General features: G+C 51.9%; 4 protein-coding genes across 4 annotated transcripts; all 4 read left to right on the top strand.

Annotated features, from left to right (window-relative positions):
- Nucleotides 1-4,144: 4,144 nt before the first annotated feature.
- SAPIO_CDS9714 (uncharacterized protein) lies at nt 4,145-5,725 on the top strand (the record flags this gene model as incomplete). Its single annotated transcript, XM_016791044.1, has 2 exons — nt 4,145-4,724; nt 4,797-5,725. The coding sequence occupies 2 exons, from the start codon at nt 4,145-4,147 to the stop codon at nt 5,723-5,725; spliced, it is 1,509 nt and encodes a 502-aa protein (XP_016639554.1).
- Nucleotides 5,726-11,815: 6,090 nt separating this feature from the next.
- SAPIO_CDS9713 (Fungal specific transcription factor domain-containing protein) lies at nt 11,816-14,857 on the top strand (the record flags this gene model as incomplete). The annotated part of the gene is made up of 5 exons (XM_016791043.1): nt 11,816-12,013; nt 12,120-12,247; nt 12,349-12,728; nt 12,810-14,046; nt 14,128-14,857. The coding sequence occupies 5 exons, from the start codon at nt 11,816-11,818 to the stop codon at nt 14,855-14,857; spliced, it is 2,673 nt and encodes an 890-aa protein (XP_016639553.1).
- Nucleotides 14,858-16,009: 1,152 nt separating this feature from the next.
- SAPIO_CDS9712 (ATP-dependent metallopeptidase HflB) lies at nt 16,010-18,805 on the top strand (the record flags this gene model as incomplete). Its single annotated transcript, XM_016791042.1, has 2 exons — nt 16,010-17,948; nt 18,024-18,805. 2 exons carry the CDS (start codon nt 16,010-16,012, stop codon nt 18,803-18,805), a joined length of 2,721 nt encoding a protein of 906 aa, XP_016639552.1.
- Nucleotides 18,806-20,270: 1,465 nt separating this feature from the next.
- Nucleotides 20,271-23,003, top strand: SAPIO_CDS9711 (uncharacterized protein; the record flags this gene model as incomplete). The annotated part of the gene is made up of 6 exons (XM_016791041.1): nt 20,271-20,518; nt 21,006-21,154; nt 21,218-21,239; nt 21,312-21,377; nt 21,451-21,941; nt 22,033-23,003. The coding sequence occupies 6 exons, from the start codon at nt 20,271-20,273 to the stop codon at nt 23,001-23,003; spliced, it is 1,947 nt and encodes a 648-aa protein (XP_016639551.1).
- Nucleotides 23,004-23,308: the final 305 nt, after the last annotated feature.

Genomic DNA, 23,308 nt, shown 5'->3' with positions numbered 1-23,308 from the left:
GTTTGAGGAATACGGTTTGGGCTGCTCCCAATAATATTATTTGGTGCGGTTACCCATATTAAAAAGATCAATGGCCTTGAGACATGGAAGTTTGTGGAGAAGAGCACATCGAAATGTGTCCATCTTCCTATCAATGTTGGCACTCTGTCGTTCTGCTGCGCCCCGAGGGTCTTAAAAAGCACTGCCTCGTAGTGGAGCATTTTCATCCACTACCAGCAGTGAAACAGCTCCTTGTACAAAGGTAGAGAGGTCTTGAGAAATGGCCCCAATAATCAAAGCATGGAATCCTTCTGGGGGCCGGGGAACGTAGCCCCCGAAGGAAACGCATCCTTTGTACGAGCGGAAGGCGAAACGGATCCATGAGAGGAGGTTGATAATATCGATGAGGTACTTCGTGTACGAAGTAGATCTGCTCAGCTCAACATAGCATTCCTCGAGGAGGTCATCGCTTTTCATTGCATTTAGGAGAACAGTCGGGGACATGCAGGTCAGCCAAGAGCCTGCCTCAAGCAGAAGAGCTTGCGGGGAGACTGTCCTTTCGTCGGGTTAGAGATGGAACGGGTTGGGTCCCAGTCTCGACCAGCCAGCTCGTCGCACGAGGTTGGAGTAATACTGCATCTGCATAGTGGGGACAGCCTTTGTGTGCGTATTATCGCCCACGTCGCTGAAGATGACAATTCCTGTTAAAGCATCGGTGCCAGAATCTAGGTGACGCAGAGTCTGGAATGACAAAGTTTGATCGGACATGTCTTTCATGTCTTAATCCTCGTGAGTCGAGAACGAGTCGGGTTGATGAACTGGCTGGCGGCCGGAAGATATGATATCCCCAGTTGCGCCGGACTAGTTTCTCATCGAATATCTCAATCAATAAAGAGATCGGGTTCCATTCCCCGTTTGGCTTCTGTCGTCGTCGTCGTCTCTGAGGACGGTGATTGGTGCCGAGTGCATTTATCCAATCCTACGAGAAAGCTGCGTCGTTGATAAGCTACGTTGCACACCACATTAGGAAGTACAAAGTGAGAGAACCCAGAACCAATTGGTTCATGTTCTTACTGCCTGTTAGCGGTGCATCAAATGTGTTGTCATCCACGTCTCCGCTGCTTGCGCTACTTGTCCTCGCATGGCATTCTTTACCTGGCGTGGGGCGTCAGGCACCACCCCTCCAGCGGAAATGAAATGCAGGTCCCGGCTCTCTCGATGGATGACCAGCCAACATTGCGAAAGCCTCATTTGCGGATAAGAGATATGAAGTAGCACTAGTGCGTGCCAGACTTGTGTTCCTCTGCAGCATGATACCGCATGTCAAACTCAACTCATTCTACGTGACTCCAAAAGGCATGCTTCTGCACCAGACCGACTTGTGTTGTTCTTCGTACCTCGGTTTTTCGTCTGGCGTTTCAATATTGAAATCAAGTCAATGAATTGAGCGCTGGACTTGCGACATGAGTCTGCCTTGGAACGAGCCGCCTCAGCAACTTGTCTTTCAAACCCATCGGAGATTGGCCCATCATTCCGCGATTGGCCTAAGACTGGCAGGATAGAAGCCCCAAATTCGGATGGAATTAGCAGGGTTCGTCGTTGATCTGAGCTTTTTCTTCCCATGTTGTTGTAACAATGACGACACTTGCTTTGTTCGACCTTCAAGAGGTGCTGGGCCTGGTTGGCAGGGATTTGGACACGATGGTGAGAGGCAGAGCACGACATGGACTTTACTATACGAGGAGATTCTCTGTTTTAAGCAGTAATGTTGCGTCCAGCTCGTATACAATTTTGGACAGAAACAACGATGAAGTACTATTGATGTAGCATTGCTTGTACCTTTTTTGCTCATGGAAATGACAATGTACTGTTTGTACTTCGGACATGACAACGCCAGCGAGTGAGTGTTGTTTTTCTGGTACTGTGTAGAATCTGCAATCAAAGTTATTCAAGCCTACATCGTAGTGCACTACGAAGTACTTGGTACGCAGGTATACTACTGCAAATCTTCAGTGAGTACTTTTGCTACCGGTCTATACAGTATGAAACGGAAATGGGACTTCTCCCGTGCTGAATTACAACATGTACCATGAGCTGTACCCTTTGCCCACCTCGACAGTGATATTTCTCTGCTTATGAAGGAAAGGCACCGCCGAGTACTTCCAAGCTGCCTTCTCGTTGGTCGTCTTCTTTGGAATACGAGGTCGCCTGCAGAATGATCAACCCCAAATTGAAAGAGGTCGATGATAAAAACCAGCTGTGGATTCCAAGACAAACAGGAACGGCAAAGCGGACAAGACTTCCTCGATCCTTTTGGGAAACGAAGATGTGAAGAAAGCCCTGTTCATGTTCACTTCGTTCTCCTTCTCGTCGAATAATGGGTTGAATGGTGAGATCAATCCATTATTCGTGATGCCTATAACCTTCTTCGGGCTAGGCTACAGCCAAGCTCTTAGTACGTACTCCTCATTTCCTCTTATGAAGGACGAAGCAATCCACTCGACAAGCATTCTTTATGGAGAGCATCCCCAGTGGACTGCCATCGTGATGGTCAAGAGGGCAAGGAGTATTTTAGGTCCCCCCTCGTATTTGTTCTCCTGGACTTGTAGTGTACAGGCCCCGTAGTGTATAAGCCTCGAATGTGTGCGTGTCCCGTCAATGAGATCTCTAATAATTACCACTGCTGCCCCATGCCATGCCATGCATGGTCCTTGTCCTCAACGAAGCTTCAATGTTCCCCCACGCCTAAATTAAGACGAATCCGAGAAGTCGTCATCATCAGTGATAAACTGACCATCTGCCCGTGTGCTACGAGGTATTGCCAATATCGATGCGAAGTAAACTGCCTGTGCGAGATTCCGGCCTGGCGTTGCACCAAATAACGACACATCTCAGTATTACCCGCTCCGCTGCACATTCTCGAGACTCGATCGTACTTTCCCGTCCACACTTGGACTGTCACGAAGTACCTCGGTATTCCAGAAGCAGATTGGCGAGTCGCTGTTTCCCCGAAGAAAACGAAGAAATCATCGCGTTAGTCCTTGTCCGTGGACGATTTGTGTGTCTGCGTCAACGTTCAATTCCATCGAGGAATGACAACAAAGACGATCGATTGATTCAAATGACAAGGCACAAGTACCTACGGTAATCGCACAGAAAATCATCACACAATCGACGCCCCAAGAGCCACCCGCTCGGTCTGATTGGTCAATGTGGGCTTGGGTACCCAGCAAGCTTCTCGAGCCTCTCCATTCCCATGCTGCAAGCGAAATTATCCCATCTTCTGCCTGTGTAAGTCATTTCCCGATTGATTCTTAGTGCACGAGTACATTTCCGCCCGAGAAAACTGTTTCTTTTCATTTTATCCTTCCCCTGCCCTGCTCACTAGCATCGCTGGGATTATTGGGCACATCCGCCTTTCCGCCGCTTTCAACTCTTAGCTAGTACGAGGTGACCAGTGCTCATTGCTACGGTACATCGGGCCTAGTGGGCTGAACCCGTACGTTACGAGTCACTCATTTTCCTTGGCTTGCACATTCCCCCCTTGCTAGAGTTCCATTTGCTCTTTTTTTGTCCGAATTTCATATTACCTTTTGTTCCTGAATTCCGTCCTGGGGTCCGCTTTCTCGTCTCTTTCCTCTCTCCCTCTCTCGACCTTTTGACACGAAATCGCCGCGGCACCATGCCATCATCACCAACGTCGGTCTCGCGGCGTGGTTGATGCGACGGAGTCCCTCACAAACTTTCGATTGCGACACGTCTATCCGAAGAGACGACGAAGAAGAAGAAGAAGAAGAAGAAGAGAAGGACGCGAATCTTGGCAAAAGCGAGCAGTTGCCCCGGAAATGGCCTCGGTGTTCCTGTGGATCGAGGTATAATCATCACGGGGGAAAGAGAAGAGAAGGGGAAAAAAGACTTCGTTTGCTTGGCCCTTTCGACATGGATATCGACCTGCATCCATCATCTCGTCTTCCAACGCTTCGTTTCTCGATGCCAACTAGTTTGGCAGCGCACATTCGCACCGTCATTCGCTTGATTTCTTAGTTTCATTCGTCCCGCTCGCAACATTGTAGAGCTAATATCGCAAGCACAAAGCTTAATCCCACCGATCTAGCCACAAAGGCAGCTGCCACCTTCCACTGCTGGTAAAACAGAACCACTCATCATGGCACAGCCAACCGGGGGTCCTTCACTCGTTCAGGACCCCGAACTGGCGACAAACTCAGACGATCATTCCACCGATCCAGATACTACTCTCGCTGAACGTACCAACTCTGACTCGACTTCGGAGAAGCGAGATCTGACCGATTCGAGCGATTCACTCATTACCGAAATCCACCAAACTGTGTCGCTCATTCATGTCGTCCGTCCCGATGGCACCCCCATCGAGATCAAAACCGTCTATTCTCCCCCAACTACACTTCTCGTCGACCCAACGACCGGGAAAGTAGTCGAGGATGTTACAGGTAATGCTGCAGCTGCAGCTGCCGCTGCCGACTCCGTAATACCTACGCCGCCGCTCGTAACTGATTTACCGCCCGGCGACGGCGACCTAATACCCTCCAATATCGAGAGCCTGGTCCCGACCGATCTCAACATCATTTCTCCTCTTTCGAACGATCTCCTTTCCAGTATTATCCCCGAAGAAACGGCTTCCGCCTCTTCGAGCAATGAACTATCGCCCGATACCGCCTCTGCAAGTTCCTCGGCACTGCCTACGATACCGCCCTTGATCGTGCCCAGCGGTAGGTTTTATAACGGCCCCAGGGCGACGCCTAGGGGAAAGGACCTGTGAGTTGCTGATAAGCTATGTTTAGGTTTCCGTAACATTTCCAGCTTCGGCCATTTCAATGAGACCGCATCCTTCCACCACGCGAAATTCCGTTCTACGACGCTTCGATCCTCCGGAACCTCAACTTCCCCAACCCAAGCCCCTACAGTCATCGTCGGCACCGATACGGGAGGAGCCGCCCCGGGTGGCGGTACGGGAGAGGGAGGTTCCTTTGCGGAGGAGTCTAGTTCTAATGGCGATGGACCGACACCGACGAGCACCGTTGTGGGAAGCGTGGTGGGAAGTATTGCAGGGGCTGCTTTAATCATTTTCGTCATCATGGCCCTATTGCGATGGAGGAAGAGACAATCCGGAAGACTCCGACTCGCCGACGGACCACCTTCTACCGACAGTCGCGGGCTCCTACCTGATGCTGGGGGCAGCGGCGGCGATGGAGGGGCAATGGTGCAACGTTCGAATCCTTCGTTCGCAGTCCCCGCTGTACTGGCGACCCTATCATCTTACAAGAACCCGCCGAGCCCCCCGAAGCCGAATCCTCAGGAAACCGGATTTTACCGAATATCTGGAAAGAAGCTCCCCTCCGTGTTACAGTACGGTGGTGATGGGTTTACCGATCCACGAGCGAGCGCTGTTAGCGGCATCTCGTCTGTATATCCGGAGCCGCCCCCGCCGCCGATGACTGATGTCGAAAACGGCAGTACTCCGCGACTGGCCCTCGGAAACCCTATGCGCCCGGTCAGTGGAGTGGCTGTCATGCGGTCGAGCCCGGCCCGGACCCCGGTCACGGAACACAACCCGTTTGTGAACCCTCTGGCCGACCCTTTCGCCGATCCCCGAACTCCGCCTCTACCTCCGCCTCCCAACCAAACCCTACGGCCTGACGCCGTGGGCCGGTCGTTGACAGCCCAAGACGCCTCCCGTGCGTCGTCCTCACGATTTCTAGAGGATGTTTGAGTTTCTACTCATTAAAAGAGTTGCGCCTCGAAGTGATAGAACCTGCTGGATTTCACCCTTCATCACACACCACCATCCGTATACATTTTGTCCAGCCCATGCTGGACTCTTACCTTCCTCTTCTCCTTGCCCGGTTGCGCCGTGCCTTGCACATTTTACAAAACATTCCGAGGGTTGGTGTTGGTTGCATTTCAAGATACATTGGTTCCATTGGACGAACCCCCTCCATCAGACAGCCGCAAAGGCAACGTCTGCCCTATATTTCACTTTGTGTGCTTTCCACTTCTCATCCGTACATATTTGGCCATGAGTAATGGGCTGATTTGGTGTTTTTTTCTTTTCTTTTTCTCTTTTTCGGTCTTGCTTGAATTTCCGATTCCTTAGTACTACACTGGCCAGAACAGGGAAGAAGGGAATTGGGAAAAGGTTTGGAAACGTGCGAGGATCATGGGACGGGACAGGAAAGCCGAAGAAGAACAAGTTTGCATTGATTCAACAGCAAAAGTGTTCATGATCTTTGTATATACCTCGGTAGTTGGTCCCAATATTATATATTTCTCCGGTTGAGAACTTCTTCTCTTTTGTAGAACACTTGACTTCGTTTCTTGAGGTTTGTTTTTCCGCAGTTCACATGCCTTCTCATTTTCTTCTTACTCTGTTTCTTTCTTTTGTCCTTGATTTAAGATGACAGGACCAGATGAAGGAGATCAGGCAGACCTGATCGACCGGATCCGCTGGACAAACCAAGCACAAACCCGAGTTCGCCGGCGTGCTTGACTCTAGATCGGAGTCGCGAATCCGGCTGGCCTTCTCGAACTTCCTTTATGCTCTACCCAGACGTGGAACTGGCGGCCTCCCTTGCTGGCGAGAGATGAAAAAGTGGGCCGATGATCTACTTTGGATTCCATGCCTTGGATCTTTGTCCAAGGGTGGTGGAGTTCTTACTTCTCAAAGGGAGAGTGAGAAGATCACTAAAGTTGGGATTGGAGATCTTCGATGGCTAGATTAGTGAGCTGGACTTCAGGGAATTGGAAACATGGGAGTTGAGATGTCGTCGAGGGGCAATAGCTAAACGGCGAGATGAGAAAGGTTGCTCACTATGGAGACGTGTCTATTAGAACTGCTGTATGGTATTTCTATTGCAGTATTGGCGCTATACAAGCCATCGTCCACATGGTGATATCGTGATGGGCAAGACTGCCTCCCGAAACGGGTGCCCATCTTCATCTTTCGTTCCCCGGATTTCCTCTCCCTCTCAACAACTCCCGTGCCTCTCTACATCGGAACCGGATTTTGGCACAACCCCGAAGGCAAATCGACACTTACGCAATTCGAATTCACAAGGATTTTCTTCTTCTTCTTCTTTTTTCTTTTCTTTTGTCAAAAGCCTGTCTGTCGTCATTTGGAAAACGGGGAGGCAAAGCTGATTCTGAGGAGAGTGATGAGACGTAGATGAAACACGCAGCGGGTGGGTGGAGCCGAAACTCGAGTTTAAAACCCCGTCTTGTACATAACGTCTCGCAATTAACGACAGGGGAAACATGGTTGCTCGAGCCTCCTCCTTCACTTGCTTTGCCTTCGTTTACTTCGGATAACGAGGAAAGAAGGGTTGGGAGAAAAATGACAAATTCAACGCTAGGGGTCGATTGGGCCGAGTGTTTCTTTCTCAGCCCTAGCGGCATCGTAACCCTGACCGATGACATCTACAGCTGTCTTGTTTGGCAGAGCTTGCACTGCCACCGTGGGATGACCGTTGTATTTTAGGGCCAAGAGTTTCTACGAAGAATTGAGAAGAAAAGAAATGTCTACACGTAGTTCGGGATCCTCAGGATGAGCTTGAACTGTTCAAAGCAGAGAACTCGTTGGGGGCTGGAACGGCACGTTTACAGTATAGCTGCGCGGGTACGGCTAAACAGTTATGGACAAGTGTGCTTCATATAGTTGATAGAAGGGTAAGAGAGAAATACAATTAGCCTATCCACCACTGCCGAGGAATCGTGGTCGAAGAGACGCTACCTGGGTCCAAGGATGGCTGGTTTGAGTGAACTTTTTTTGGATGATTGGATTTGATGTCTATTCTATGGAGTAGTGTACTTGAGGCGTGCAATAAGAAGCACCGCTTTGTAGGGAATGATCGACGACTAGGGGGACCCGGAAACAGAACTAGAAACAGTCCGATCTCTGGCCCTCTTCTCTATTCTATGGGGTGGATTTGGCTGGTGGGCTCTGTTCTTCATGCAGATTGAGGCATGAGTCTGGTGAGCAAGGTTCATGAGCTTATTTTACATCAAATGCACAGGACTGATGGTCCTCCCATTTTACTTTGACGCACATCGACGAAGTCCACATCATGGACTACAAGTCTATCAGCATGTGTGTGGGTGTGTGGATCTACTTCGTATGCCATGCCTGTGTGTTCGCTCTTGTCAAGCAGCTTCAGACCCGGGGCAGTTCAGCTTTCGACGGCGAGATATCTCAACATGACCAGGACCAACAATTCAAATACCAGACTCTGCATTGGCGACCCACTGGGCTGGAGACATTCTCAGTATCGTGTTATATGCTAGTGGCCGTTTCCGGGTCCGAACCTAGCCTCCTTGAGGCATAGTCTAGCAGTGAAGGGAACAAACAGGCCCTGTCCCCAGGCCAAAATCTGCAACAGCCAACGCTGTTGCCTAAGCTAGTTGTGTCATTGATGTTTTCCGGGGCATCGGCTCCAGCAAGCCCTACTTCGTACGAAGTAGGCTTCGGCTCCGAAGCTCAAAGTACCAACAATTTGCCAACCCGACCGACAAGGAAGCCAGGTGGATGACAAGTCCGACTACTCCGTACGAAGTAGGCAGGCCGTTCAACTTGACATGCGGTGAGCCCGGGTATTATTCGTAGGAAGGCTTTTTTTCCTTCTTGGAAACCAGGGGTCCTATAACAGTGGACGACGTATTATATGTGGATACAACGGGCATTGTCTCTGACATTAGATGAATGAAGATCATGTTGAGCTGGCTCGGTTGTCGGTAGATGGATGGCCGGTTCCCGTGCCTCCATGATACAAAGGAATCCCTTACAAGTTGCCGATATGCAATGACGCTCTACTTCGTAATGTTCGAGTCTATAGAGAACAAAGCGAGGCTCGATCGGAAAACATGGGTGAACAGCTTTGCATGGCACGACCGGGGACAAGGTGTTAATGCTGATTCCCCGCTGCTGACGACGCTTTTTCTGCTTTGAAATCTAAAGCCAAGACGAGGAGGAGGCATGGGCACCCAATCCACGATCCACTGTCCATCGTGGCCCGATTCTGACGATCTGAAAAAATGCGGAGGAACGCTAGCTAGAACCAAAGGTGGGAGGATGCCGGTCGTAACTTGGACGTGCAAACTCTTCGCGCTTCCAAGACTCGCTTATGGGGATTGAACTTCCTTTGCAAGACTTCGCAACCCAGCCCCGGCACCCCGATTCGGCAGCTTCGAGATCTCTGATGGCGTCTGGGTGTTTGGTGTTAGGGGGAGGCGAGTAGTGATTGGCCGCCCCCACCGCCGCCTACCCCCTGGTCAAACAAAGTTTTAGGAGGGTCCGTTCTCCGCTTGTGTTATTTGTTGCTGGATTCGACGAGAGCCCGTTTATGAGATCTCGATCTGCTATCTACGAAGTACAGACTACTCCGTACCATGCTGAGAGAGGACAAGTCCTACGCTCCACGAACCGGACATAGAATATACTCAGATGTTCTTCATACTCATCAATCAGATTGACCATCTCGAGAGCTTTCTGCCAATCGTCGGGGATCAAAACCTGGGAGACGAGGGGAATCGCATGCCGACACCTCACTTCGTGCATCTCGCGGGTCAAAACGGCGAGTGTCTTTTCGCCGTCCCGAAGGAGTCCGTTGAGCCTGACCAGGCCTCAGGTTGGAGGCAACCGAGGGGAAAGGTTGGGAGCTTGGGCAAACCTGAAATCCCGGGCCTTCCGCCAAGTGTCATCAGACAAGGGGGCTGTTGTAAATCTCTGACGGGGTCCCGCCCGTTCCAAAACTGCGGAGGATTACGGAGAAGTGTGCTTGTCCGAAGTAGTAGTGTTACCCAGTTACTACACTGCTTCGTATGTGAATGCAGTGTGGGTGCACTGCGTTCTGCATCCCCGTTTCTAGAAGCTGTGTCAAGCATCAATCAAATCTCAACTATTGAATGCGTCGGACGCTACATATATTGACGGATTAAATGGAGTTGGGCGGACGAAGCATTGAGAACAGAGCAATCGACCAATCAACAATCAATTGATCAATTGATCCGTTGGCGCTCTCCCATAAACCGCCGCCTGGTCTCTCTCTCATCTGGGATGAAATACCACCGAACCACAGGCGGATGACGTCGCATCAAGATCGACTTAGTCTCTCTTTCGTTGCCGTTGGTGGTTTAGAGGTTCGGGCTCTACACTCGTGTACTCCTGCTGATGCTAGCCTGGCTAGCCACGATCAATGTCAATATCTGTAGTCTGGGCGGCCATAACCACGACGGAAGACCGATGTGTATGAAGTAATATGATACCATTCGATCTCCATTGTCCGGTATTCAATATTGTCTTGACATGACATAGTTTTGGAGTTTAATACGATGATCTTTGTTGTTCCGAGATATCTACAAGTACGGAGTAGGTCCTGGAGTGGAGGTGCTATCAAATGAATGCCGTTAGCTACCCCGGCACAAGATGCCAGCCCTTTAGAAACATCGAGGGAATCCGCAGCGGTGATTGCTTGGACTCGCCGACGGTGGGTTGGACGGGCACCGATAGCTCGAGCACCAAGACAGACAGTCCAGGGGCTCCGCACTGGCAGACCTGGAGCCAGGCTCTGGGCGGCACAAAACGTTGACGGAGGCTTGAAGCAGGTCTGGTCTAATTCCCACTGGTCCTGCAGGCATCGGGCCCCTTCGCCCCTTCAACCCCTGCGACCCATTGATCCCATTTGATCCGATCCACCAAGAGCCTCTTTCGTGAATGTGGAATATGCTTCGTTCCAACCCGTCACAAGGCCCCCGGTGTGTTCTTTCTTATCTTCGTCTCACCATCGGCCTCGCTTCTGCCTCCTTCCCCTACCTGTCCAAGTTCGCTTTTCTTCCCAGGTCGCTGTCTTAAGTCCGTTCTCTCATCCCGAGAAACCAACCACTGGTTTGGTTTAGCAAGATATCCCACTGTTGTGTAGCCTAATTGGGGAAAGTTGCTATGCCCCCTCTGACAACCTCGAAACTCGAAACTCTGACGTTTCCTGCAAGTTGAACCCACTCCAAGTCACACCCTTTCTATTTCATTTCTCTTTCTCTTCTTCTCCTTCGTTTTGGTTTTTTTTTTTTTTTTTTTTTTTTTTTTTTTTTTTCAGTATCAGTCCACATTTGTCGATCTCCATTTGTTCCATCATCGTTTTCCTCGCCTCTTCATCCCAACGTCCTCTGCCGACCACTCCGACTGGAGGCTTCCATTGCAATCCTTTGGTCGTTAGTCGCATTTTCCAACAGACCTTACTCGCCCGAGACGCGGCGAATGGTAGCACCCTTGTTCCAGAAATAAACTTCGAGAAAGCTTGCGCAGTGAAAGACGCCACCCTGCTTCGGCGCCAAAGTTCCATTTTCAGTGTGCTCCGCCACTCCTCGCACCCTTCCCACCCCCCGCGAGCCAGCGAATTAGAAGCCCCCAAGGTTACAGAAAGGTGCCCCGGACCCCGATACAAAAGTACTTCGGTCGTCAACGACTTAATAATACTAAGCTTCATCCCACCTTCCCCAGTCCACCTCAGCACTAAAACCAAGCCCACTACCGCCTTCTTGAATTTGATCCAGGTCGTCACCCATCAATCCACCACAACGCCTCTTCTTACTCCTTACTTCACTCGGCAATATATTTTGTTTTATAACGCCTTGATTAGACGGTTACTCTCTGCAACTAATACGAATCATCTTGCTTCGAACGAGCCTGGTCCATCACAGCCTTTCGACGACATAACGTTCTTCCATCACTGGCTGCCCTAGTTTACCCCGGCTTCGAGATTCTTGCCGTCGCGTCACAACTTATTTTCTCAACTGAGGTCTCATTACCTTCGCAATGGCCCATATGGGTTTTCAGATGCCCCCAATGGGGCATCAGCCTTTAGTCAACCCTCCGCCTCAGATCTTTGGGGCTTATTCTCATGATGGAATGCCCCTGGCTCATCTCCCTCCGGAGCTGGCCGCGCAGATGTTCCCCGACCCCGCAACGCTACTAGACGAAGCCAATGAGGCTAAGAGGAGACGAATCGCTAGGGTAGGTAATCCTCTGAAAGGAGCGCACGCTCTCCTTGCCGGCCTGTACTACGGGGTTGAGGTAGTGAAACTGGTGCGCTGACGAGATGCGGTGTTCCGCTATGCAGGCATGCGACATGTGCCGGAAGAAGAAGATCAAGTGCGATGGCAAGCTGCCTGCCTGTACCCATTGTCTCAACTACAAGACCGATTGCGTTTTCACGCAAGTCGAGAAGAAGAGAAGCCCTCCTAAAGGGTACGTACCGCCACTTAGTGGTGAAGCGCAGGCCTTGAATCTGGCAGAGGCCTACGTGCTCTCTCCGTCTTTCTATAACCCTTTCACTGACAATCGTGTAGCGCTAAATATATCGAGGGTCTTGAGAACCGTCTGGGCCGCATGGAAAGCCTTCTGAGGCTTTCTGGTCTCCTTGGCGATGACGATGGCGCGACCGATCTGGGTACCCTCGAAAAGAGGCTGGCAGAGAAGACCCAGCAAGTCAGGCAGGCTCAGACCACTTCTAACCCTACTTCACCCTCCCAGGCGACCTCCGGTCGGGATACCGGCTCCTCGCCCCAAAGCGCATTGACTTCGCCGGAGCCCATGAAGGAGAAAGATCCCGAAAACCGTAACTCGGTTGCTCCTTCAGAGCCTCCCGAGGAAGAACAGGAAGTCGAGGCTCTCTCTGAGATGATGTGCTCACTCGTAACGAACCAAAGCGGTGAAACGAGATATATCGGTAGGTTTGAAATCAACATTGATTGTTAGGTGGCATGCTGTGAAGGATGTCTTTGTGTATCTAACATTTTCCGGCAAATAGGTTCGTCATCAGGCTTCTCCATCTTCTCGCCAAAGGGAATCCAGTGGGTCAATGAAAAAACCGGAGACGAATCTTTCCAGCAGATGATTTCGGATGTTTCCCTCGACGATCACAAGTGGACCAATTGGAAGCCGGAAATCTTCTGCGACCTCTTCCAACGGCCCATTTTCCGCCCTCTGCCCTCCAAGCCCGAGGCGCTCTCGTTGGTCAGGGACTACTTCGAGAACTTTAACTGCATGTTCCCGCTTTTCCACCAGCCGACGTTTATGCACCTAGTTGAGAGGCAGTATTCCGACAACCCTTACCAAGGATCTGGGTGGTGGGCGAGTTTGAACATCGTTTTTGCCATCGCCCACCGACTTCGTGTTATGAGCAACCTCGTGCCGCAGGAGGAGGATGAAAAGTCCTGGGCCTATCTCAAAAATGCCATGAGCGTGTTCTCCGAGCTGATTATGCGAAACAACGATCTCCTCAGTGTACAGGCTCTACTGGGTATGGCCGCCTTCATGCAAGGCACGCCCAACCCGCAGCCCTCGACCCTGCTGATCGCTACGGCCATCCGCTTGTCGCACAGCATCGGTCTGCACAAGAAGGGTACCGGATTTAACCTTAACCCGATCGAGATTGAGCAACGCAAGCGGGTCTTTTGGATTTCTTACATCTTGGATAAAGATCTCTGCATCCGCTCTGGACGACCCCCGGCGCAAGATGACGATGATATGAATGTAGAATTGCCTAGCGAAGATCCCGAAGACGGTATTGGCAATATCCCACTTGCCGATGGCAAGGGCAAGATGAACCTCTTTAGGGTCATGTGCGAGTTTGCTTGTATCGAGAGCAAGGTCTACAAGCGACTGTATTCGACAATGGCCACAAAGCAGACAGCAGGCGAACTATTGAACACGATCGGCGAATTGGACAAGGAACTTGAGGACTGGAAGGACAAGATTCCCATCGACTTCCGACCCGAGCACGAGATCAAGGCCTCCCACACTCCTTTGATTCTGCACGTTGTCATGCTCCACTTCGCCTACTACAACTGCCTGACCACCATACACCGCATGTCTGTTCACCACGGTTACTGGACCAGCCGTCTGTCGAACTACGCCATCCAGGGCCTCAACTCGAGGCCTCTGAACCCGAGGATCTTCTCCTCCGCCGCACTCTGCACCGCGTCTGCTCGTGCCTCGATTTCTCTGCTGAAGTATATTCCTCAGGGAGACTTCTCTTGCGTCTGGTACGTGAACTTCCTCTCATCATGCCTGATTTTAGGAAAGAAAGAAGACTTCCGAAAGCTAATATGAATGAATCCCTTAAGGCTTATTTTATACTTCCCCGTCTCGGCGCTCATGACACTCTTTGGAAACATTCTCCAGAACCCCCTCGACCCGAGAGCCAAGTCTGACACAAAACTGATGAATCTAGTCGTCAACTTCCTTTCCATGCTTGGTCAGGAGGCGGAGACTGGTGGTGTACACCGCATGTTAGGTGTCTGCTCCGAATTTGAGCGCATCGCTAAAAAGGTTATTGAGAAGGCGGAGAAGGAGCAGCATTCGCGCCGTAAGCGCAAGAGCCACGAACCAACCTCTACCTCAACGGCAAACACACCGACCCCATCGGCGGCAGCACAAACACCGCGAGTTACGAATATGTCGACGCCCACGATGCACGGAACGCCCCTGGCATCGAGTATGGCGAGTCAGAGGTCTCCACCTCCTACGGGAGACATACCTGATAGAAGGGGTGCTAGGAACCTGGCGCCTATGAAGTCGACAGTAGCGAACGAGCCCTCGCCCGGTCTTCCGTCAGCCGGATGGCCCCAGGAGTTCAACCTACCCGAAGGCGATTTCAACTTCAACGACCTAACAGCATTTGCGCCGAACGGTATTCAGTCACCACATATGGGCATACCGTTCCAGCAACCTCTACTGCCACAGGATCTTTACGCGCTTCCGATGTCACTAGATTGGGAATGGGCCGAAATGAGTGGAGGCGCCTATCCTACCGTGGAGAATGGAAACTTTGGAGCGAACCAGAGACCAATGTGACGCGCCCGGTCATAATACCGACATCTATCCTAATATTCGCTATTCAACGACAAAACGAAGAGGCCGCCTAATGGGGAAGAGGGCAAGGCCACCAGAGTGATCAACTTATAGAGCATCGAACTTAAGGGTTGGGAAAATCGGACGGCGAGGGGGCGGCGTTGGAAGATATTTGTGACGACTTGACGATATTTGCGGGCATTTTATTTTCTGATATTTCTTTCCCTTTTTTCCTGTTTTTGGCCTTTTCCTCTTGGAGTTGGGGGAACCTGTGGACACACCTAACTCTTGCTTTCACCCGATGGACCTTAATTTAGATGTGGATACATGGCTATCAATGGGTTCTGGTTTTCAGTTCACTTGTGCTTTCGGTTTCACTACAGATTTGTATCCCCAATGTATCAAGACAACCTCTGGATTTTTACATTTCCTTTGGTCGAAAGATGTTTCAAGCTTGTATGTATCAGTAGGTAGAGATTATGAGGCTTTGCATTCCTGGTCAGCCCGCTTCGAGTTACAGTAAATTAGGGGATCATTCAATCAGATCTTTACTATTGTGAGCAGGCAGTGTGGGGAATCCTTAACCACCAAGACTTTGCAGCTTGGGCGCAGCTTGGGAGACCGGAAGCAAGACGCTGAGAACGAGACCAGCGGCCCCGCTCAAGGTGAGAAGGATTGAGGGCGTTTGTTCCATTATCGATTATTTCAGGCACCCAAAGTGCTGACATCACACGCCGGGAACCCCGGCTTAACCAAGTCACATGATTTATCATTACCAATCATCCCGACATGGGGAAGTTACGGGCAACCCAACCACCGTTGTCCAGCACCTTCCAAAAAAGCTAAGTCCGGGTTGGAAAAAGCTCGGTCAATTGGGAGCTCCGATGCGTCACGATTTTTCCCCTTCCCAATTATTACCATCATTCCACTTTTCACCAACGCTCCATTTCAATCCCAACGCCCGCTCCCCCATATTCTTCTTTTTTGCATCTTGCCGGGCCTCAAGTATACCTCGGCGAGGGATCTTTAAGGGGGGAGAGTTGTACATATCCAATTGGGAGGGTTTTTCCTCCTCTCGTTCCGAATTGACCTCAGTCCATCTTTCTTGATTCGCCTCCCTATATCATCCCCCATCAAACAGAACCACCGATCCAAATGTCGAGATTAATCAGGGCGGGCCAGCTGGCCCGCCTCACGAGGTCATCGACGTTCGCCCTCTCGACATCGCCACTTCGAACATCGTCCGCGTCGTTTGCGAGGATACCGAGGGGCCGGGTGCTCGGCGCGGGTGCGTCGGTGGCGTGCGTGCGCGGTCGGTCTAGATTTTATTCCACCGCTCCTCCCACACCGCCTCCGACTCCCCCTGGAGAGGATGGCAAGAAGCCAGAGGAGAGGAAACGCGGCGAAGAGGGGAAGGATGTAGGACAAAAGCAGGAAAAGACGCCGGAACAGCAGCAACCCGGGGACGGAAAGACAAATACGACCGAGACGCCGAATAAAGAGGGAGAGAACGCGACGACGAGGGAACTTCCCGAAGGGTGGGTACGGTTAACACCGGAGGACAAGGCGGCGCTGGAGAAGGCGGTGGATTATGCGCCGGTCGGGCAGGCTGGTATGCTGAAGTCGCTTATCAATGACTTGGAGAAGTACGGCGCGCCAAAGGAGCTCATCGACATGATACGGGCCCCCAAGGATGGAAAGGGCCCCACGGTGAAGGAGGCCCTCAAGTTTACGCGGCTCATTCACAAGACTGCCATCAAGATCATGGAATTGCAGGCCAAGGAAGAAGAACAGAAAACTAGTGGACCCAATGCGCAGCAGCAGGGAGGTGACAGGCAAAACAAGGACAACAAGGATGGTCAGTCAGACGGCCAGGGAAGCGGCTTCTCTAGGAAGTTTGGCCCTTTCTCGGTCAATGACTACATCATCATGGCTGTCGCCTGGTTCGTCCTGTCGCCTTTCCTCGACAGGCTTGTCTTTGGCGACAGCAAGGAGATAACGTGGCAGGAGCTCCAGCGCATGTTCTTGGACAAGGGCTTGGTCGAGCGCTTCGTCGTCTACGAGAACCGCGTCGAAGTGCAACTAAACCGGGAGGCGGTGAGGTCCGTGTACCAGGGATCTCAGTCTGTTGATCCCAATGTGCAGTACTTCTTCACCATCGGATCTCTTGACTCGTTCGAGAAGCGTCTCGACGCCGCCCAGGATGACCTACAGATCCCCACGTCGGAGCGTATCCCTGTCAAGTACGCCACCAAGAGTCCTTGGCTCAATCTAGTGCTAGCGTTTGGTCCTACGCTCCTCCTCGTCGGTCTCCTCATGTACTCGACGAGGCAGATGGGCGGCCGCGGCGGCAACCAGATGTTTGGATTTGGCAAGAGCCGAGCTAAGCAGTTTAACCACGAGACGGGCGTCAAGGTCAAGTTCTCGGATGTCGCGGGCATGGACGAGGCCAAGGTGGAAATCATGGAGTTTGTCAGCTTCCTCAAGACTCCCGAGAAGTTCCGAAGGCTCGGTGCCAAGATTCCCCGCGGTGCCATTCTGGCTGGTCCCCCCGGTACTGGTAAGACCCTTCTTGCCAAGGCCACGGCCGGCGAGTGCGAGGTCCCCTTCTTCAGCGTCAGCGGGTCGGAATTCGTGGAGATGTTTGTCGGTGTTGGTCCTTCCCGAGTGCGGGACCTGTTCGCGACGGCGCGGAAGAACGCCCCCTGCATCATCTTTATCGACGAAATCGACGCTATTGGCCGAGCCCGTACGGATTCCCGAGTTGGCGGAGGAAACGACGAGCGGGAGGCTACGCTCAACCAGATTCTGACGGAGATGGACGGTTTCAACACGACCGACCAAGTCGTCGTCCTCGCTGGTACTAACCGCGCTGATGTTCTCGACAAGGCCCTCATGCGACCCGGTCGATTCGACAGGCACATCTTCATTGACCGACCTACGCAGAAGGGCCGCGAGGCTATCTTCCAGGTCCATCTCAAGAAGATTGTCACGCATGAGGACAAGGAGCACCTTATGGGTCGTCTTGCTACTCTTACTCCTGGCTTCTCCGGTGCCGATATCGCTTACGTCGTCAACGAAGCCGCCCTTATTGGTATGTTTCTCTGCCTTTTTTCAAACGATTTACCACTATCTATCATTGATCTCGAGCTAACGTAATATTCTATAGCCGCGAGGGCCAACGCCGACTCAGTAACGTTAAAGCACTTCGAGCAGGCTATTGAACGACACGTTGGCGGTCTCGAGAGGAAGTCTCTAGTGCTTCGACCTGAGGAGAAGAAGACGGTCGCTTACCACGAGGCTGGACACGCTATCTGCGGATGGTTCCTCAAGGACGCTGACCCGCTGCTCAAAGTATCCATTATTCCTCGAGGCCAAGGAGCTCTCGGATACGCTCAATACCTCCCTCAGGATGCCTACCTCATGTCTGTCCACCAGCTCATGGACCGCATGGCCATGACGCTTGGTGGACGCGTGTCGGAGGAGATCCACTTCCCTACGGTGACGACGGGTGCCAGCGACGACTTCAAGAAGGTGACGCTCATGGCCACGAAGATGGTGACGCAGTGGGGCATGTCGGACAAGGTCGGCCCTGTGCACTTCGAGAATGAGGGCCAGCAGCTCCAGAAGCCCTTCGCCGAGGAGACAGGCCAGCAGATCGACGCCGAAGTCAAGAGGATAGTGAACGAGGCGTACAAGATGTCCAAGGACCTCTTGCTCGCCAAGAAGAAGGAGATTGGTCTCGTGGCGGAGGAGCTGTTGCGCAAGGAGATGCTCACCCGCGATGATCTCGTGAGGTTATTGGGCCCCCGACCGTTCCCCGACAACCACCAGGAGTTCGAGAAGTACTTTGGCGGCAAGCCCGGGGAGGGGACGCCTCCGTTCCCCACATCGGAGACGGATACTCCTCCGAGCGTGCCTACTCAGAAGGAGGATCCCGCCCCATTGTAAGGTCAGCCAATGACATGGCATACATGGAAAATTTAGCAAACGTGGACGCCGACACTTCGGCGACCATATATACCCAGCCATTCAGCTATGCACGGTGCCCCCGATCAACAAAAGGCGTCCATCCCCTAAGCAACTCTTCGCTCTATTTAAAAAGGAAAAAAAAAGGCCATGAAAATCATCATCATCGACTACTCTAGACATGTTCACCTCGGCTGTTCATACGGTCTGTCGTCTTTCTTTTTGTACTTTTGTTCGGTCATTGTTTCGCATGAGGACTCCCTCTCTCCCTCCCAACTCTTCATGTGCTTAGACTTTTGTATTACTACCTGGGAGAAGGGAGGCTATTTAGTTGGTGTGTTGGGAAAAGGGGCAGGACTGCTTGGCCTGCGCTCTTACTCGAAAGACGCGTGGGGAGGCGAGGTGACGTGCTGGAGGAGCAGATGCAACAGAAAGCGTGTATATGATGCTGCCTCTTTAGCCCGGAGAGGCAGAAAAGGTAGATAGGATCTATTAGACTTGATTGAATCGCATGAATCGGTGACCTGAAAGAGTGAGAGAGTGAGAGAGTGAGCCAGTGTTTAAGACTCTTTGTAGTCAGTCGGCTACATCTACGTCGCCAGCATGGGTCAGAGAGCGATACGCCTAACCCTAACCCTAGGTCTGGAGCTGCGTCTGTATTGTTTGACTATTGTGAGCTCCTTGGAATCTAATGCATCTTGATATTTATTCTGATATTTCCAGCGTTTCTTTTGCGGTGCTAGGTCCAGTTTCTGGCGTTGCATGGGGGTTATTTTTCGGTGGCGGCGAGTAAGTAGGCGAGGTTTTTTACAAGACTTTTCTGCTTACTTTTTGCCCCTTTCTTCACAGCATTGAAGGCAGAATCGGAGAAGGTCCACTTACTTCTGGGCCACGGGTGGAAGGGGTGGTCGATCAAAGTAACTTATCTATTTTGGAAGTTTCTTTCTGCAGCGTGAGGTAAAGGCCGCCTCTAAATGGTCGGCGAGCCTCACCGCCTTGACGGGAAGTCTGTGCCGACGCGGAGTCTTGGTTTGCGGCTACGAAGTACAGTGCATATCAGAATTGCCAGGTTTTGCTTCAATTGTCGCATTAACTCCCTTTGATCAAATCCATCGTCTCTATTCAATTGTTGCTGGAAGCTGAAGTCTCGGGGAATCCTAGCCAAGCACCCGGAAAGTAACCTTTCCAGTTCCTCTCCCCGCCAGGCCGGAGGCCCGTTGTCGGCGTCGATTTGCTGTTTCTCCATCCTTGTTCCTTGACTTCTCGTCTCTGAATTGCCACCGCACCTTGACGATCCAGTTTTTCTTTTCTTTTCGCCGAAACGAAGAAGCAAAGGATATATCTAGAGAAACTAAATGCCGTGTCGCTCTCTAGCTCCCTTCGTCTTCTTGAATTCTCTCTCTTTTTGGTACTTTCTTTCCTAATTTCCCCGAGCCCCTCCTCCGTCATGACCTCCACCGACGAGACCCGGCCGGCCGTGGTCGCCGACCCGCAACCCCGGGACGGTGAACGGGACATCGAGCGTCATGCCAGGCGCCGCACTGCCACCGCGGATCGCGACCGCTGGTGGAAGATTCGTCTTTTCAGCGGCATTGCCAACGATCTCCGCCGCCGTTCTCCCTACTACGCCAGTGACTGGAAAGATGCCTGGGACTATCGTGTTGTGCCTGCCACAATCTACATGTATTTTGCCAAGTATGTAGCCTTGAATGAAGACTCTTTCCCGTCCCGACTTCGCCTTGCCTTACTTTCTCATCTCCATTCCCCTTTGCTTGTATCATCGAAGCCCCCATTTTCTTTCGGAGAACGTCCTCTACCACGGCCTGTCTGGCATGAGTTGTCGTCATTGATGGCTTGTTTTTTTCTTCCTTCCCACGTGGGGGCCGGGATTCTGCTTCTGTGACTCCCAACCATACACAGCCTTTGGTGAGACATGGTCTCAGGCACTGCGTCGTTGGATAAGTCGATCTGTTGATCTACTTACACCCTCTTCCGCATCCCACCCTGCCCCCGATGCTCTTATCCGTCACCCCTTGATCAACCTCGAAGCCTCAAGGAAGTGCTATATGTCCAGTAAATCCCTTCATATCTCGTCATAAGCACCTCGGTCTTCGTAATGGCCTATACATATTTCCCGTCCTTGCACAAAACACTAACCAAGTGTGCGGCCACCACTTCGTAGCATATTACCGGCCCTTGCCTTCTCCCTCGACATGTTTACGAGTACGGATTCCAACTATGGTGTCAACGAAGTCCTGCTGGCCTCCGTTCTAGGCGCCGTTGTCTTCTCTCTCTTTGCAGCCCAACCTTTGGTCATTGTCGGCGTGACGGGTAAGTCACTGTTAACTGTCTGAGAGCCATCTTGAGAGAATAGGCTTCTAATATTCAACCCAGGGCCCATTACCGTCTTCAACTAGTATGACCTCCTTGACCTACGCTGGATCAAACGCGTGGCTGCGATCTAAATCACTTACACAAGGATTTCTAGCACGGTATACGACATAATGAAACCAACTGGAGTGAACTATATGGCTTTCATGTGCTGGATCGGAATGTAAGTGTTCCCTTCTCTAGATATTTCTGGACCAATAAGTCATACGTGACTGTTTTTACTGACTCCCAGGCAGCTGGTCTTTGATCTTCCACTGGATACTTGCAGTAACCAACTCTTGTAACCTTCTCAAATATGTCACCCGCTTCCCCTGCGACATCTTCGGCTTCTACGTCGCCTTTATCTATCTTCAAAAGGGGATCCAAGTTCTCGAGCGTCTCGGCAGCGGCGAGGCCTTCTACCTCTCCATCGTAGCTGCTCTGCTCGTCTTCATGGTCGCCTACCTCTGCGGCGAGCTCGGCGGGAGCAGTCTCTTCACGCACACTCTTCGCGTCTTCCTCAAGGACTATGGCACTCCGCTTACCCTCATTTTCTTCACCGGCTTCGTCCACATCGGTCGGATGAGCGATGTCAAGGATCTAGAGGTCCTTCCTACTGGGGCCGCGTTTATGCCTACGAGTCGCCGCAATTGGGTCGTTGATCCGAGGGATGTCACGGTCGGCCAAGCCTTCCTGGCTGCCCCGTTTGCTATTCTATTGACTATTCTGTTTTGGTTCGACCATAATGGTGAGTAAAGCTATTTCTTCCATTCTCGGGCGGGGGGGCAATTCTCTTTTCCAGACAGAAGCAACTCTCGATTAACGTACAACCTCCGCAGTCTCTTCCCTGATTGCCCAGGGCACCGAGTTTCCTTTGAAGAAGCCCGCCGGCTTCCACTGGGACTTCTTCCTCCTCGGACTCACCACCGGGGTCGCCGGCGTCCTCGGCCTTCCCTTCCCCAACGGCCTGATCCCCCAAGCCCCCTTCCACACCGAATCCCTCTGCGTGACCAGGACCGTCCAGGCCGTCGATGAGAAAGGCGAGCACAAACCCGGACACCTCGTAACAGAAACCACCCACGTCGTCGAACAGCGCTTTTCCAACCTAGCCCAGGGCCTCCTAACCCTCGGCACCATGACGGGGCCGCTGCTCGTCTGTCTGCACCTCGTCCCCCACGGCGTTCTCGCCGGTCTCTTCTTCGTCATGGGCATCCAGGCCCTCGAGGCCAACGGCATCACGAACAAGTTGCTCTTCCTCGGGCGCGACAAGGCCCTCACGCCCCCGAACCACCCGCTCCTCAAGATTCGCCGCCGCCGTGCCGTTTGGTTCTTCGTCGCCGTCGAGCTCGTCGGCTTCGGTGCTACTTTTGCCATCACGCAGACTATCGCCGCCGTGGGGTTCCCTGTATTCATCATGGCGCTCATCCCTGTGCGCACGCTTCTCTTGCCTAGGTGGTTTACCGAGGAGGAGTTGAGTGTCCTTGATGAACCTACAGCTTCCCCGTTTACTATGGAGAGTTGTGGAGGGATTCACGGTCTTGATGCATATGACTCGGATGCCTCGGGTGGTGGTGGTGGTAGGCTTGATAAGAAGGCCTCTGAGTCTCATCATGGTGTGGGAGGACTGTTAGGTAGTGCGGTCCGCCGTGGGTCAGGGCTGCACGAAGAGGGTGTATCTGCTTATCCTGGTGCGTCAAGAAAGAGTCGGGACTCGTTGAGGGAGACGGCAACGAGGCGGAGGCATGCGAGGTCAAACTCGCGGGGGAGAGGGGACGGCGATGATAGTGAAGCTAGACCGAGTCAGGGATAGGGAGGAAGAGTCCTTGACTTTGTTGGGTTTCCCTGACTGCTTTGCTTTTACGACGACTTATGAATACTTTTGGTGTGTAAAACGAGGTCATATCAATGCCTTTAGAGGTTAATTGTCCTAGATGATATGGCAATTCCACACCCTTACTGTAGAAGAGGAGAGATGCAGTCCAGAAGAGAACACACACATATATAGACATGATATTGTGGATAGAGAGAATCGATTGAGTTCCGGAGCAGATTGTCTATCGTCTTTGTTCTATTCTATATTTCTCACGTTGATAGTCTTGATCAGATCCAGACAAC

Source organism: Scedosporium apiospermum (genome assembly GCF_000732125.1).
Source record: "Scedosporium apiospermum strain IHEM 14462 chromosome Unknown SEQ_SAPIO_0143, whole genome shotgun sequence".
NCBI classification, from domain to species: Eukaryota; Fungi; Ascomycota; class Sordariomycetes; order Microascales; family Microascaceae; genus Scedosporium; species Scedosporium apiospermum.
This window is presented reverse-complemented; position numbering and strand designations above follow the sequence as displayed.